At 40.8% G+C, this 17,121-nt stretch overlaps 1 protein-coding gene across 1 annotated transcript; it reads left to right on the forward strand.

Moving 5' to 3' along the window:
- The first annotated feature begins 3,623 nt into the window (after positions 1–3,623).
- On the forward strand, positions 3,624–16,099 carry LOC119745042 (protein jagged-1-like). The gene is made up of 16 exons (XM_038221266.1): positions 3,624–3,638; positions 4,884–5,047; positions 6,285–6,417; positions 6,537–6,685; positions 7,349–7,494; positions 8,206–8,319; positions 8,697–9,280; positions 9,402–9,589; positions 9,825–10,052; positions 10,427–10,751; positions 11,312–11,457; positions 12,342–12,511; positions 13,364–13,541; positions 13,971–14,136; positions 14,946–15,046; positions 15,450–16,099. Exons 1-16 carry the CDS (start codon positions 3,624–3,626, stop codon positions 15,697–15,699), a joined length of 3,057 nt encoding a protein of 1,018 aa, XP_038077194.1. The 3' UTR covers positions 15,700–16,099.
- Positions 16,100–17,121: the final 1,022 nt, after the last annotated feature.

The following is a 17,121-nucleotide window of genomic DNA, read 5'->3' on the forward strand; positions in this document are numbered from 1 at the left end:
AGGTCAACATTAGTCAATGTTTTCTTACAGAAATATCAAACTGTATTGTCATAACTGTACGATATCATGAAGCAAGTGATTTATTTAAAAATTTGATGGGAGCATTAAAAGCTGCAAGTGATAAAGCGAATTCGAAAATAAAGCCGGGTTTTTTAAAAAGGGCCGTCAATGTCGTCATGTTTATTTTTTGCCACGGAGGCTGCCTGACCGACAATTTAGACATGAGTGTCGGGAATAATTGTCAGGTCTGGGAACCGGACTAGTTAGGCCTATGCAATTTTTATAGTGAGAGGTGCACTGTCGTTTTTGATGGCCAGTTTAGTGACTCTTTTATTCTCATGAGGAGAACTATTATTTTTTAACGGACACATGCCGAAGAAACCAAAAACAAACACATTTTGTTATTGGTGGTTTTCCGCTTTTGCCTCTTTCCATAAAAAAAATAGAAAGAAAGATTTCTAAGTGAACTGACTGTTGTAACGGCCTTTTGCGAGTTCCGTAGCCTTCATAAATACGAAGGTCGTACCAAAGTTATTTATGCTGTTTACATAGCTCTTATGAAACCTAATAAACTTGTACAATACAGCAGCTACAGTGACCTCGTTTTTTATTTCAGACGTAAGTTCAAACTAATAAATAAATTGCTTTTGTAAATATGGATTTGTATAAGTGTTTTTTTAAGCTACCATTTCAACACTCCAAGTTTTGCTCAGTTTCGACTGAAATTTAGCAAGTTCAGTGTTGCGTGTGTGTGTGTCGGCAAGCTGAATGATTCGGAATCATTTCTGCAAAATGGACGCTTTGACAGGAGTTTTGTTAACCCTTTTAATGCAGGTATTTTTTAAATTTTATTTCCGGTTGTTTTTCTGCTTTTAATTGGGCGTCGGGAACCGAAACTCGAACTGGAACCGTCCACGCGACAATAAACGTAGCGAGAGCGCGCAGTCTTATCCAAACTTATTGGGCTTATCGGATAATTTTGGGTAGGAACTATCATTCATTTGATTCTGCACTTTAACGGCTACATCTTGACTCATTGTCCACAAGGAGAGAGTGTCACTGCCTTAATTTTGCGAAGGATCTTCTGAATGAGCGTTGTAAATCTTTCTTCCCTCCATCTAGATTGGCCAGCCATGGTAGGAGCCTGCGTAACTCAAAGAATATTTCCTCGATGATATATCCACGACTTGCCGTTCCAGAAATAGCCCAATCTCATACTACGTTGACCTAACTAATTGAAGTGGTTAAGTGTTTAAATATTGTTAACCCCGTCACGCCCTTTCTTTTACTATATCGATTTCGTTTTGATATTTTTCTTTTTCATACAGTTGCCAGTTTTCCATCTTTAGAGGGGTGAAGTTTTAATGTTGCAAATTATACGGGGCACTAATTGTGCTTTCGAAGGGCAGTTTTCCATCTGGATAAGTTATCGCGAGAGGAGCACTATTGTTTTTAATGGCAAATTTCCCATCTCGAGAGGGGCAGAATTGTATTATTTCGTAAGGGGTATTTGTGCATTTTGAGGGATAGTTTTCCATCTCGAGGAGGTGCACAATCTTGTTAATACGCGAGGGGCATTCGTGTTTTAAGGGACACTATTGCATAACAAGAGAGGAGACAATTTGTAAGCTCAGTCATAATGTTTTCATGTACGCGTTTGAGGGGCACTTTTGTTGGCCTGGGAAAATCTGGGGGGCAAGTCCCCCCCCCCCCCCTCCCGGTTCCGCCACCCCATAGTGCGAGCGATGAAAGAAATTTCGGAATAAGGTTTAACGCACAAAATTTGCTATTTAACGCTTTATCTCTGGGGTGGTCCTTGGAGGTTCCCGTACAGAGAAAAACACAGATGGGTTTATTATTTTGCCTTTTTATTACTCAGAGAGCTTCATATACAGTGGAGAATATACAGGTTGTATTAAAATCAAGGTACTCCAAACATTATAGCCTTATATGTAAATGTTATGAACTTGAACACTGTGAAACTGGCTCTATCTTTGAAGGTAGTTCATTTTCTTTCAATTAATATCGCATTTGTATCTCTTTGACAGAGCGCCATTGAGGGGTTTATTGGCCCCTGTTTTTAAATCAATGGTGCTCTGTCATCCATGACTGAAGAGAATGCAAGATTTACTATTGCCTAAATACATGAAAAGCTGATGAACTATCCTTTAAGACGGAGCCATTTCAGCAGTGTTCAAGTTCATAACTTTTAACCCATTACTTTTGCATTCCCTTTATATTGATACACCTGTAGAGGGGGTTAGGGGTTGCAGCTTGCGGCTTGCCACCCCCCCCCCCCCTCCCCCCTCGTTCAGCCGCTGAATTATGTTATGTGACTAGTAAAATGGGGCTACAAAGATTACATGGAATACTCAAGTTCCTAAATTTATTCTCAAATTGACTTAGAATGCAGGAGAAATCATCGTAGATTTTAACATTCTCAGGGGGCATGCCATCGGACCTTTGGCACGCCTTAGGCTTAACCCACCAATCCCTTTATATTAAACCCCGCTATGTAAATTGCCCATAAAACAGCGGCATTAGACTAAACGTAAAAAATGCAAATTAACTGATATATAACTTAAGTGGGGTTTTGTGAACTTCAAATGCAGCTACATATATGACTTTCTGTTCCTATGAGTGGGCTCAAGAATGGTACGAGCATGGTACTACATGGCGCACGGTATCTTCACTGCAAACACTTTTATGGGGTGTGGTAGTGGACAAAAATCTATTCTGAATATTAAAGTGGGTTAAAAGAGCAGATTACTTTGACAAAATTGGCAGCAGTGACAGAACCTTCGACTAGAAGAACCAAGAGTGTCGAGCACGAGATAACTGAACAAGACAATCGAACACATGCCGAAGAAACCAAAAACAAACACATTTTGTTATTGGTGGTTTTCCGCTTTTGCCTCTTTCCATAAAAAAAATAGAAAGAAAGATTTCTAAGTGAACTGACTGTTGTAACGGCCTTTTGCGAGTTCCGTAGCCTTCATAAATACGAAGGTCGTACCAAAGTTATTTATGCTGTTTACATAGCTCTTATGAAACCTAATAAACTTGTACAATACAGCAGCTACAGTGACCTCGTTTTTTATTTCAGACGTAAGTTCAAACTAATAAATAAATTGCTTTTGTAAATATGGATTTGTATAAGTGTTTTTTTAAGCTACCATTTCAACACTCCAAGTTTTGCTCAGTTTCGACTGAAATTTAGCAAGTTCAGTGTTGCGTGTGTGTGTGTCGGCAAGCTGAATGATTCGGAATCATTTCTGCAAAATGGACGCTTTGACAGGAGTTTTGTTAACCCTTTTAATGCAGGTATTTTTTAAATTTTATTTCCGGTTGTTTTTCTGCTTTTAATTGGGCGTCGGGAACCGAAACTCGAACTGGAACCGTCCACGCGACAATAAACGTAGCGAGAGCGCGCAGTCTTATCCAAACTTATTGGGCTTATCGGATAATTTTGGGTAGGAACTATCATTCATTTGATTCTGCACTTTAACGGCTACATCTTGACTCATTGTCCACAAGGAGAGAGTGTCACTGCCTTAATTTTGCGAAGGATCTTCTGAATGAGCGTTGTAAATCTTTCTTCCCTCCATCTAGATTGGCCAGCCATGGTAGGAGCCTGCGTAACTCAAAGAATATTTCCTCGATGATATATCCACGACTTGCCGTTCCAGAAATAGCCCAATCTCATACTACGTTGACCTAACTAATTGAAGTGGTTAAGTGTTTAAATATTGTTAACCCCGTCACGCCCTTACTTTTACTATATCGATTTCGTTTTGATATTTTTCTTTTTCATACATTCCTCCTCATGAATCCCTGACCAATTCTTATGGTTTTTGTGGGTACATTATTTATTTTAAACTTCTTATTAATGTCACTTTTTGTATTTTAAATCCAAACCCAATGTAAATTTTTAATGTATTTTTTTCTGTAAATCATGTACAATTTGGCCTTTGGGCCACAACCCATGAGTTTAAATAAACCAGAATAATACGTGAAAAGGTACCATTAAGGAGACACGGTATCGTAATTTCTTCAAACGGTGGGAGACACCGGTCATAAGGGGGACATTTGTATTTCTCCCTAATGTAACAGCCCCCTTGGAGGCAAAATTTTTATGTCGCAATTAATTTATTATTGGTACTCATGGTCTAATTAGGAAACAGGACAAGGAAATATTGGGTTAGGGCACATTTAAGTTTGAAAAATTTTGTGCACAAGTCTATGGGAATGTCTTCCAAATGACCTATTTCCCGCAATTATAATAATAATAATAATAATAATAATATAATACTAAAAATGTAATCGTTTGAAATATAGAATTTAGATTTAAGGATGTAAATATGAAATGCGACTGTTAACCGAAATATAACGGACACATATTACTACCAAGCAGGGGCGTTACTGGAAGTCGATTTGAAGTGAGGGAAGGGAGACACCTAGGGTGCGTAGTTTTCGGGCAGGGGAGGGCACTCAATTATTTTTTTTAACACCAAAAACTTAATATGTATTGTTTCCCTCCTAAATTCTGAGAGACGGCACAGACTCAAATTTGGGAGATGCCACATCCTCTTACTTTTCGTACTGCCACAAAAACAGATAGCATGAAACATTAATTTAAAAAATACATACTGGAGCCAATACTTCATTTTTCTTTTCGTTTGCACCGAAACGTTCCGCCCATTTAAGTCCAAACTTTCACAATACGAGATTCAAATGCTTATCCATTCGTCATTCCTTCTCTAATGAAGAAACAACGAAGTCTAAATTCGCAGGACGCTTGGAAGCAACAATTTCCGTCCAGCAGAAGTATTTTAATTAAGAATGGTACATTACTATTGCTGAAGTAATCATTTACATTTCAGCAATTTGTGTCAGTGCATTCGAGTGCCAACGTGGAGTTCAAGTTTCTGAGATGGAGTAACCCGGACCACTCGGACTCGGGCGGGGGCTGTTGTGATTCCAGCTGGGGGAATTGTAATGCGTGTGATAACTATTTCATCGTCTGTCTAGACGATGACGTTCCAGGGTGAGTCATTCTCAGTTAGCCTTGTTTTACTGATTCGAATAAGTGAATTTGAATACTTCATTACATGTCATTATGGCGACAATACAATTTTGGTCATGGGATTTATGCGTTCAAAATTACAGAATAGTGACAACCGATTAGGTGGTTCTATACCCCCGCTCAAGGGCGGATCCAGAACACAAATTGTTTGTTTTTTTTGTTATTTTTTGGATTCTAAATGTTCTGTGGTGCGATCTGAGCAATTTCTGACCACTTTGACCAATTTCGTTGGAGGAAAAGATAGTGATGCGCGCAGTGCCTGCCTTTATAGCGACTTCACTTTAACAAAAAAATTGGGTTCGTATTGGGGGGGTCCATGTCCCCCGTTGGCACCCCCCTCCCCCTTGGATCCGCCCTTTCCCCCACTCCATGATTGGAAACAAACAGGAAAAGGAAAGGGAAACAAACAGATTAAAGCCTGCACTGGGAAACATTATTTTCCTTCGAAAGTGTTAGGAATATAGCTTTTGGCATCTTCATCCATGATAAGGTACATGTAGGTCAGATTCCACATAATGATGAAAGTTTGTGCTTTGTCTTGACATTTTTATTTTATCTACACGAATAATGCCATTTTAAAATAGGCATTAGGCCGCTTATAAACAGTGAGGGACTTTATGAGGCAGCGACATGAGCACCAAGTTAATTCTGTGCCCCCATTCCCATCCCAAACGCAAACAAAGAAGAAGTCCGTTTAAAACCGGCTAGGGGGCCTATAGCCGTGGATAATGGCCCGCGGCTCCTTCGGCTCGGTCCATTATCTGCGACCAGGCCCCTAGCCGGTTTAAAACGTACTTGTTTAATACCAAAACAAGTCACAAATTAAACATTCAATTGAAACATTGTTCGTGGGTACCATGCAGCATGTTTTAGGTCTTTTTATTGTGTTCCTTCCATTGTGTAATTGATTAGATGGTGTTCAAATATCAGTGAGTCGAATTGACTTCGAATCGAATCGACCACACACTGTGACTCGACTCGACCTTCTTGACCTAACGACCTTTGATTGGACACGAGTCACTTTCTTAAAATGACTCGACTCGAGTCACAAAATCTAGTGACTCGTTACAACTCTGAAGTACATCAATACTTTCTCATTCACCCTTTTAAACTGCTCGGCTTTCTTTCATTGTCTTACGAATCTGTAACAATAACCAAGGCATATGACAAACAAAATCGCAAATTATCTCTTTCGCAGAAACGACGATTTCAACGACTGTGGGATAGCATCAATTGAGACCGAGGTGATTAGTGACGATGAGTTCGACTTTCCGTCAACAATACCCAACAACATCCCGAATCCCAAGCTGATACCCGTAATGAGCTGGCAGGTAAGGAAATTATAGGCTGCAAGCAGAAACGCCAATACTACTGCATGCGTGTTGTAATTCATCATTTGAAGATTTTCTTTTCAAAAATGTTGTTTTTCCTGTTTATATCTTATATGCAGCGACAGATGAGAGTTAAACTCCGTGTGCAGGATGAAGATTTTTTGGGGGAGGAGCTTGTTGATGAGGATTTCTTGAACATCGACCAAGCATCATCCCCATCACAGTCTAGTGCTCAGTGGCAAAACTACAGGATGGGAACACACGCAGAGTATGTGCCAAGTTTCACGTAAAAGCTTTATAATGGTTCTTTTTGAGAAAACAAGTGCGAGTGTATACAATAAAGCTCTGGCCGGTTGCATGAAATCGATCCCTGCTAAAGCTGAAAAATGCGACGCCGATGGCACGTATGAACACCATATACTGTTGGTCAATTTTCCGGGGACGGACAGTCAGACAGACAGACCATCCGACCGACCAACCGACCGACTACCATGTGACATGTAGAAGCTCCTATCAGAGCTTAAAAGTGCTTCTTTCTATTTTTTGAGGCACCTAGAAAATGTGACATGTGGGAAAATAGTGTGAGAACTTCTAAGAGTAAATGCCAGAAATAAGCCAAATTGCCTTTTATTTCAAAAATATTGATCGAGAAAACAATAGGCACATTCATGATGTGTCGCCTTTTATTGATTTTGCTATGGTCCTGTAGCAAGTTTCACAGGTGGAACCAGTTTTTGTGCCTGTGTTCTCTCAAACCATGCAGTGCAGAACAAGAACAAGAAGAATGCCTCTTACCGGTCAGGCTAAAAAGTTTGTGACCCGGAGCTTAAAGCTTAAATAAAAGATTTTGGCTATATATCCTTGTAAAAGATGTTCCTTGTGATCTCCACAATAATAACAAGAAAAATTCTTTATCTGCTTGACCTCTTAGTTTCACTTTTCAAGTGAGGATATACTGCAACACGAACTACTTCACCCCCGACTGCAGTGTCTATTGCATTCCTACGGATAACCAGAATGGACATTACACATGCGACTCGACCACAGGGGACAAGATATGCCAAGATGGCTGGGAAGGTATACGTAATAATTGTGTTTTGGGTTCAAATACCGGTGTGGCAAATTTTGTGTCTGGTTGGCTAAAAAAACGGTTACATGGGTTCACTTAAAAAGGGTAGTGTATGTAAATTGCGTCGAGCAGGCACAATTTAAGCGATTGTGACTGATTTCACTGCCATGAGGAGGTAGTGGACGTGTGTCCGAAACTGGCTTACGGAGCTACGGCTATGTCTTTTATCAGCTGTTGCTAAGAGATTCGGACGCGGTCTATCAATGTTCATCGCTACAAAAATATGGCGGTTTTGTGGTGTGTTATTTATACTTGCTTGCATTATTAGGGTCATAGACATGCACTACTGCCCATATTCTCAGTCAATTTCTGTCTATGTAACAAAGATGTAATCGAGTCCATCACAAGCCCCTGCAAGTCCATCATAGTCCTCCAGTCCCAATTCAAATCCAAAGTTATTCAATGAGCTTTGACAAAGGCATTCCTTATGTTACATGTTAATCCACTGTGTATTGCGACTACAATCGTGAATGGACTTGTGAACTACTCAATTTGTGATGGACTTGACTACATCCCTGCTGTGTAAATAGTGATTTTTATCGTCGTTCCTCAACTTTTGTCCGACCTTTTTTTAAAATAAAATAAAAAATAAAAAAAAGAAAAATAAGACAAGCATATTTCATAGGCCTATAATGCACGTTTCTTTTGGCTTCATTCAGGAGTTGATTGCAATGAAGACATCGATGAATGCCAGACTGGTCCCTGCCTCCATGACGCTACATGCCACAATGGGATGAACCAGTTTTCCTGTTTCTGCACAGGCGGCTGGACAGGTAGGACAACTAGACTTTTCCTAATCAATATGCAAAATGCTGAAAATAGTAATATTCTGGATAGGATTACGTTTGCTGGATTCAATCCGTGATGTCTCTGTGTACAGTACCCATGAACAGTGACATGATAGTGTTTGGCCCCTTATGTGGTTGCGAAGGGCGATTTCTAAAGGTTACGTTATACTTTATTTTGAATGAAACTACATGTACATATGTAAAAGATATGTCACTAAGTTCGCTCGACTGGTGGCATCTGCACTAGGAATCAGAGGGTCATGGGTTTGAGTCCCACTCGAATATGCTAGCCTGTGGGTTTTTTTACTCGCAAGAAAATGTTGCTCAACGGTAAAACCAAATATTTGATTTTTTGTGGTAAGGTGATCGCTGCGAGGTTGATGTCAACCAGTGTGCGGTCAATCCCTGCCGCAACAACGGTACGTGCAACGATTTCCTCGGCTTCTTCAACTGTTCCTGTGACCCTGCTTACCTCTACCTAAACGACTTGTGTGACATAGACTACTGTGCAGACCAGCCTTGCCTGAACGGATCGACCTGCATAGTCCACGACAGTAACTTCTCCTGCTCATGCGCGATGGGCTTCGAGGGCGAATTGTGTCACGTCGACATCAACGAGTGCGCAGGCGCACCTTGTGCTAATGGCGGGAACTGCACTGACGGCCTGGGATGGTTTAACTGCACGTGCCCGCTCGGTTACGAAGGGGAGCTTTGCCAGATAGACATTAATGAATGTCAGTCCAGTCCGTGCTCTAACAGCTCAACTTGTGAAGATCTGGTCAACAGATTCCACTGTCATTGTCCGCTGGGATTTGAGGGAGCACTGTGCTTGGACGAAATCGATGAATGCTCGCCAAACCCTTGTCAAAACAACGCAACGTGCAGTGATTTTCTTGGATATTTTGAATGCAACTGTTCAATGGGATTCTTCGGAGATTTATGTCAGGTAAACGTTTAAGAAAATAGTAAAAAGAAGGATAGTCTGGACCCTCAAATGCTGAAAAATTTTAAGACTTTAAAATATTGATAAATTGATACGTTTTGTGTTTTTTGGGGTATCCTTTAAGGTCGACATCGACTACTGCATCAACCAAACATGCGCAAACAATGGCACGTGCGTGGATCGACTAGACGGGTTTCACTGTCTGTGTGAGAAGGGCTACAAAGGCGCCATGTGTGACGTAGAAATTGACGAATGCGCCAACGATCCGTGCATGCACAATGGAACGTGCCACGACTTCATCGGATTCTACAGGTTTGTTGCTGCAATAATTCACATGCATCCCTATGAGAATTGTTTTTGTTTTGCTAAAAGAACAATTACTTTGTTTTGATCCGTGGGCAAAACTCTAAAACGGTGTTTGTGTTCAATATTCCGTAACTTGATGAGAAGTACATGATTTGAATGATTCTTGTAAATAATAAATGGGCTTTATATCCTAGTTTTTGAAAGTGCTACAAAACTTCATCCAACTGCTCTCGCCACACAGGTGTTCGTGCGTCGAAGGCTACGACGGCGACAGCTGTGAGCAAGAAATAGACGAGTGTCGGAGCTCTCCGTGCAAGAACGACTCAACCTGCATCGATCGACTGGATGGATTCGACTGTCAGTGTGCCGCTGGCTTTGAAGGCACCTTGTGTGACATCGACACGGACGAGTGTCAGAGCTTCCCGTGCTACGACAATGAGACCTGTATTGATGTCGTCAATGGGTTCAGGTAAAGGCTCCAGGTGGATCTAGAAATCAGGAAAATTGCCATTTTCTGTGCTTGATACCTAAGTCATGGGACTTAAAAGGGGCGTATTTGATTTCAGTAGGGAGGGGCTGCAGGTAATATCCTTGTTTTGCCCTGTGATATCATATCTTATTTAATAATACATCTGTGTTCTGCGATGTTGTATTTAAACCAAAAATCGAAACAAAAATGGAACTGCATGCTGTAAACGTAGAGAAATAAACAGGTGATTCAGTTACTCAAAACCTGCATATTTTTCAGAAGTTGGCTGTGGCCACTAAAATTTCCTTTCTGTCGACAAAAGGGTCGCTAGCTTTTTCATTTCAACTGCGGCATTTTCTTCTATAAATTTGTAGGTGTGTGGATGGCAAAGACATGTGTGAGCAGCATGTCTGCCAGAACAACGCAACCTGTCTCGACGACGACAGGGGGACCGGGTACAGCTGTTACTGCCCGCCGGGCTACCACGGCCAACTGTGCCAGATTAATACGGACGAGTGCGTCAGCTCCCCATGCCTGCACGACGGCACCTGTGAAGATCGGGTCAACGCGTTCGACTGCCACTGCGCGCCGGGGTACGAGGGCTTACGGTGTGAGAACGAGACGGACGAATGCACCAGCTCGCCCTGTGAATACGGCAGATGTGTGGACCTTGTAAACGGCTTCGAGTGTGCATGTACGGTAAGTCGAAGTAGCCTGCCTGGGAAAATTCAGGTTCACAGACCAAATTAGATCTGACTATTCTGACGAATGTTAAGTCAGGCCAAAAAAACAACCTTGCTACCTTTCTTGATGGAGTAGTCTGTCGATACGTTTGTTGTCACACCCACATTCAAAATGATCTGCCGACGCCTGTGACTTAGACCCCTGGATACGCTACTGCCATCATCCAGCTAGTCACTTTGTATGATATGCTGTATACATTTTCCCAAGTTGTTCATTCCAACATGCGAAGCCTCGATTTCGCATTTTTCAATCTAAGTGCAGTATTCCTAGTATGATTTCCTTATGATGAACATTTCCAATGAACTTGAGGAGATTATTGTGCAACCTATCTATAAAGCTTTGAATAACATACTTCCTGAGTGATCGTTTCCCCTGAACTAAAATTATTTCCCTCATAGTCAAATTGAAGTGCTGTCCAGAGCCTAACATTCCAAACCTTTGCAGAAACTGCTTAAAGAATCTGCAATAAGTTGCATCTTGGTGGGAGTTTTAGAGTGAGTCTTTTGTGTTAATAGGTCGAATGTCAGAATGGCTACTGTGACGCCGGTGTATGCCGTTGTACTGAAGGATACGAGGGTGAGGATTGTAGCGTGCTGATAGACTACTGCAGCAGTTCACCCTGCGCTAAGGGGACATGCGTCCCATTATTCGATAGTTTCAGGTCAGTATCGATACAATTTACCCTAGTTATACAGTGGGATCAGTGCGTGGAATTTGATTTGTGAAACATGATTCCACTGATTGCAAAACCTTCGTCTAAATGCGGTCCATTTTGCAAAGTATGCATCCAAACGAATGTGTTAAAAAGTCAAACAAGACGACAAGAAACGCTTAATAAAGCTTGTCCCGGCTCCCACAAAATTCTGTTGAGTTGACTCAGAATGGCTTTATACAGTGGACGTCTTTTCAGACATCTGGTCTACACATGATTTAGCCCATTCATCGGCGTTACGGGGTAGGCCTACTCCTGTACGATAGCACTGCCGCATCACATGTCAGTTGTCAGAGAATCAGTGACTAGTCCGAGAGAGGTACAAAGACGCCATTCGGCTGGCCCTCTGGGACCAGCAAAGATCCATTGTAAAGTCTGCGTGATTTTTGTAATAAATTGGGACCCTTACTATAGTCTATTGAACATCCTCTTCCACAGCAAGGGTTATGTTTTGATATCCAGATTCTGAACATCTGATGGATGATGATAGCCGAATTTACCAATTAGGCAACAGCTTAGTCCTCATTTCTGATCGAAGTGACGTCTAATAAAGTTGACTCCGATTGACTGGCGCGCGGGGTCGTATACTATTTGCACGATCAGATGTTCATCGTGTTGCTCTGCACACGTCATGAATACTCAGACTATACATGTCGACAGTATACCTGTTGAAAATTGTGATAGTGAGGTAAATTGCCAATTAAATAATTCAGGCAGATTAGAAACGTGGCACATACACGCATCATTTCTAAGCTTCCTGCTGGTTTTCTGCGTTTGAAATGACTCGATTAATATCGAAATTGTGCATTATTTGACTTTTTTCATTCACATAGATGCGAGTGTGATCCCTTCCACGAAGGTGAATACTGTGAGAAAATGATAGAGAATCCCTGCTCCCTGTCACCGTGTAATGGGAACGGCCAATGCTCACTGTCTGCAGACAAGAATGACGGGTATCAGTGCACCTGTAACGATGACTTCTACGGAGAGAAATGCGACAAAGGTAGTTCACTTAGTCCCTCTCACATAAAGGACTCTGACGTCTGCTAATCTCTTTCACGTTATCTTGCAAAGGAAGAGCAGGGCACTTGGGGTATCTTGTTGCAGAGATCAATGCGCGGGCAAATTTTGGGCGGAATCTTGGATTTGTTGGGTTTTTTATTCACTGAAAAAAAGTAATCCCGAATGTCCATTCTAAAAAACCACACAAATAGACCTGTCAGTTCTTTTCTTCAGGACTTCAGTGTCTGTGAGTGTTGACGTCAGCACATCAGCTGTTTCAAAAAGACTTTTGTTCATACTACAGGTTGATAATCATTAACAAAAAAAATGGTTTGTCAATAGACCTATCAGTTCATTTCTTCAGGACTTCAGTGTCTGTGAGTGTTGACGTCAGCACATGCATCAGCTGATTCAAAGAGACTTTTCTTCATACTACAGGTTGATAATCATTAAAAAATTGTTTGTCAATAGACCTATCAGTTCATTTCTTCAGGACTTCAGTGTCTGTGAGTGTTGACGTCAGCACATCAGCTGATTCAAAAAGACTTTTCTTCATACAACAGGTTGATAATCATTAACAAAACGGTTTGTCAATTTCATTTGGTTGTACGTGAAGTGGTTTGCTTACGCTTATCTTCTAAAGAAAGCTACCTCTCACTGGTTACATTACTGCGTGTTACCATTCAGTCCTCCAAATTCGGTACATTTGAATTTGAAGTCAAACGTGGAACTTTTATGTAAGAAATCCCAAGATATCTTCAAAACCTATAATGGATTTTGCTGTGTGTTTTGCATATTCCTTGGATGGCCTTCAGTGAATTGAACTGTTCAATTTGATTGGTTTTATCGCCAGCGTTAAAAGTGTATGGATGCGTCGTCTTCATCGTGGGGACACTGACAGACCTTGCCGATTTCGAGACCCACATGGCCAACTTATTGAAGTTGCTGCTGACGTCAGAGTATGCACGGAGCAGCAAGAATATCACAGTCGACGTCGTCAAAACAGAGGACTACGTCGAGTCTAGCACAGGGTAATGTGACCGTGACACGGTCAGATGAAAACTAGCTGAATATTGAAGATGAACTTTTTAAGTGCATTTTTTTCATTCTGCCTTTTTTATGAACAGCTTTTACAACACCATTATAGTGTAGAATTTTAAAATATACATAAGGGGCCTACTGTGAACAAATCTGCGAATGTTTTATATCTGGAAGCATAAACAATTTTGACTGCAGTATAATTTTATGCACTCTCTACACCTTCGGCATTTTTGGCACGTGAATGCATACAAGTCACCTAAGCGTGTCTTTCCTACTATTTATTCAACAGTGGTCACCTTCTTTAAACTCACCCATATTCCCAGTGATGAACATTCAAAGTCGTTGACAGTGATTTGCTTCCCCCGCCCTTGAAAAAAAGAAAATGAACAAGCTATCTTAATTATTGCATTTATGTATAGGGATCCGCTTACCCGCGTCACCTACGTGGTTTGGTCCTCGGAAGATTTTCTCCCTAAAACTGAGGTGGAGAAGGCGGTAGACGAGGCACCTCCTTCCCAGGTCAATGAGGAGCTTGGTTACGGGGTGTTCAAGGGAAAGGCAGAACCGAAACCCCAGAATAACCCGGTGAGTTCAAGGTTGAACACAATCATGACCTGACGCGCATGCGTGTTTATGATATAATCCGAAGACATGCTTTGCACTATTCTTGTTTGGCCAATCCTCTTATTTGAATAATGTATTATTTCTGACCGACTTAAGACAGATTGCCAACCGAGTACGTCAGTTGTGTGTACTCCATGCAGTTAGAGAAACATAAAATAGGTTATTAGCAAGTCAATTGTAAGGCAGGTCTATCTCACTCAGATCATCGGTTTGTGAAAACATGAAAGTCAAGTTTTGTGTCCTCCATACACATGACAATTAAAGAAGCATAACTTATTAGCAAGTCTGTTATTACGCAGGTAGACCATACTTAGATCGTGTTTGTGGAAACACGAAAGTTTAGTCTGAGTCCACGGACAAGCAGCCTTTTTTTCAAAACTGAATTGAGTTGGGACCTGATAACAGTGTTACTTCGCAATGTTAAGACACCCATTATGAAGGAGTACAATTTTAACATTGCTTTGAATTTGGGATCTACGAGAAGTTTTAGAACAAGACCTAGATTAGTCAATTTCAATAAAGAAAAAACAGTCAATAGAGATTTGATATGGGTCACAACGACGACAAACGCCAAAACTCTCCTGAGGCATTTTTTTGAATGGCCCTCAAATTATTTATTTGCAATTTTCAAGGCGTGCGAACCGTTCGCAAATTACAGTAACCGAATCTAATACACTTCCCGCCACAAAATTCAGTACCTATTGAATCATTAACACATATCGTCAATCTTGAAATGCTTATTAATTCTTGAAATGTTATTAACTCATCAGAACTGGGCTGCTTCCCATTGGTACGTCATTGTTATCGTCATCCTGATTACAGTGGCCGTGGTGGTAGGGCTTGTGGCTTTCAGAATGAAGCATACAAGACGGTAAGTGTTTTGTGCACTTTTTGTTGGAGATTTTAATGTTAACCTTGTGACAAGGCCATCGTGACGATTGACATTTTTATCTTTTCCCCGGTGCCATGAGGTGGCGCGGATTGAGCGCAGACTAGGCCTTGGCTTAGTGCACAGCCTCCACTCAATGGGCGCGTACGTGCGCGTTCCTTCACTTCACTTGAGATCGCACAAGGCACGATGGGAAACAACATGGCGCAGCAAGAGCTCGTACCCATGGGAACGAGGTTGCATAGCGCAGGCCGAGCTAGTCGTCACTTGGCATTTGTAGTCTTCGTTTAATCCGTCTCTATGGTTGTGAGCGTAAGATGAAATGCTGAGTAACAGAACAATGCAGACTGAGTGATTCATTAGGTACTTTTTACCTTTTTTTCAGAATTCTTCACATAACCCGAAAATCGGAGAGACTGGAGATGGATGATGAGCTGCAAGACGACGGACACTTCAACGTCTTGGCAGAGGCCGATTACGAGGAAGTGGGGAACCAGACCGCTAACGGCTCAGCCAATGCCTCGGACTACGAAATCCCATCGTGTGTCAAAGAGGACATGGGCGAATATGCGGAGACGGCTGTCGACAACATTTATTCCGAGACCCCGGATGTATGGAAGCCTTCGACAAACTAGAGTTGGTGATCAGACTCTAAAATGTCGCAGGTCAGGTTCGATCCACAATCGGAGCCACATTTGACATGATACTTTTTCGGGTCAAAATTATGATTCTCCAGTACAAAATGATACTTTTCCGGGTCAAATGACACTTCACATCATTGTCAATTTCCGGTTCATTTTGACCCGAAAAAACTTGGATCTTTTAAGAGAGCATTAACTGCGTTATATAATTTAGCAGACAGCAATTCCTAATTAATTTACCCTCTCTTAAAAAGAAGAAATAATAATAATTTTCCTAGGTTCAAAAATAAACTTGATTTACCGCTTTTAATTGCTGTTCCAATATTTGGTTAATCGGTGGCTTTTGTATATTTCCCTCCAAAAATGATCAACCCTAATGCCTAAAAGTAATCCTGGGGCCAATAGAAATTGAAAAAGGAAAACAAAAAGTAACTCCACTTTGTCGCAAAGTGAAGTACAAGTCTGTACCTAATCAATCCTAATCAATCCAAATTGCCGAGAAATACCAGTTATCTTATCTCTACAGAGCTGGAGCATTAACGAACCTTCAAGAGCATTTGCCACACGTCCGCTATCAAGAGTATCGACAAAGTGCAAGTAATTAAAAAAATCATACGTTCAAGGCACGTCCCATGTTGGCAGAAGTATATAGAAAAGGTCTAAACGATCAAATGGATATACATTATCTAAACCAAAATATATCTCGCTGAAGAACAAGTGCTCAAACAAGAGAATGTCCTGAATCACTTCCTGGATGTCTGTATTTCTGAAACCATTTCTGCGGACTTCAAACCTATATATAAGAACGCAAAAAAACACAGAGCTTCATCTAAATTACTGTAGGAGAAACAACAAACGTTTAATATTAAATTTGTACATTACAAGTAAAGCCAATGTTTGTGAAATCGTACGCAAACTTGTACGACATTATTAGTGCATGTAAAGAAGCGATTAAGACGTGGAAATGATGTTTTACCGTGAATAATATAATGAGCCGAGAGCTTTATTTTCTGAAGAGCCATTGTCTGCTTATTTTAATTAAATGAAATTGAGAACACTTGATTTTTGTGCCGTAAAACATGAATTATACCACTGACGTTTTCGTTTTTATAAAACAAAAGGCATATAATCATGTGATTAGAAGTGGTACACTGTGATTCGCATAATATACATTTCTTTGCATTTGTAGCTATAAAAGATACGGCAAAGTATTTTCGAAAAATTGGCTCAGTGAAAATTACAGGAAAGAAACAATAATGAATTGGAAATAAGAAAACATTGAAATGACATTTGCTATATTTATAGTTGTTGTATTAGTCGGCCATAAGTTTATTAACCTTTTCGTACTTTTAATGTTCAATTTCGGTAGAAAGCGTATATAATCCATGAAACAAAATGCAAGAAGTAAAACAATAC

The sequence above is a fragment of the Patiria miniata genome, unplaced genomic scaffold (assembly GCF_015706575.1).
Source record: "Patiria miniata isolate m_02_andy unplaced genomic scaffold, ASM1570657v1 HiC_scaffold_7, whole genome shotgun sequence".
NCBI classification, from domain to species: domain Eukaryota; kingdom Metazoa; phylum Echinodermata; class Asteroidea; order Valvatida; family Asterinidae; genus Patiria; species Patiria miniata.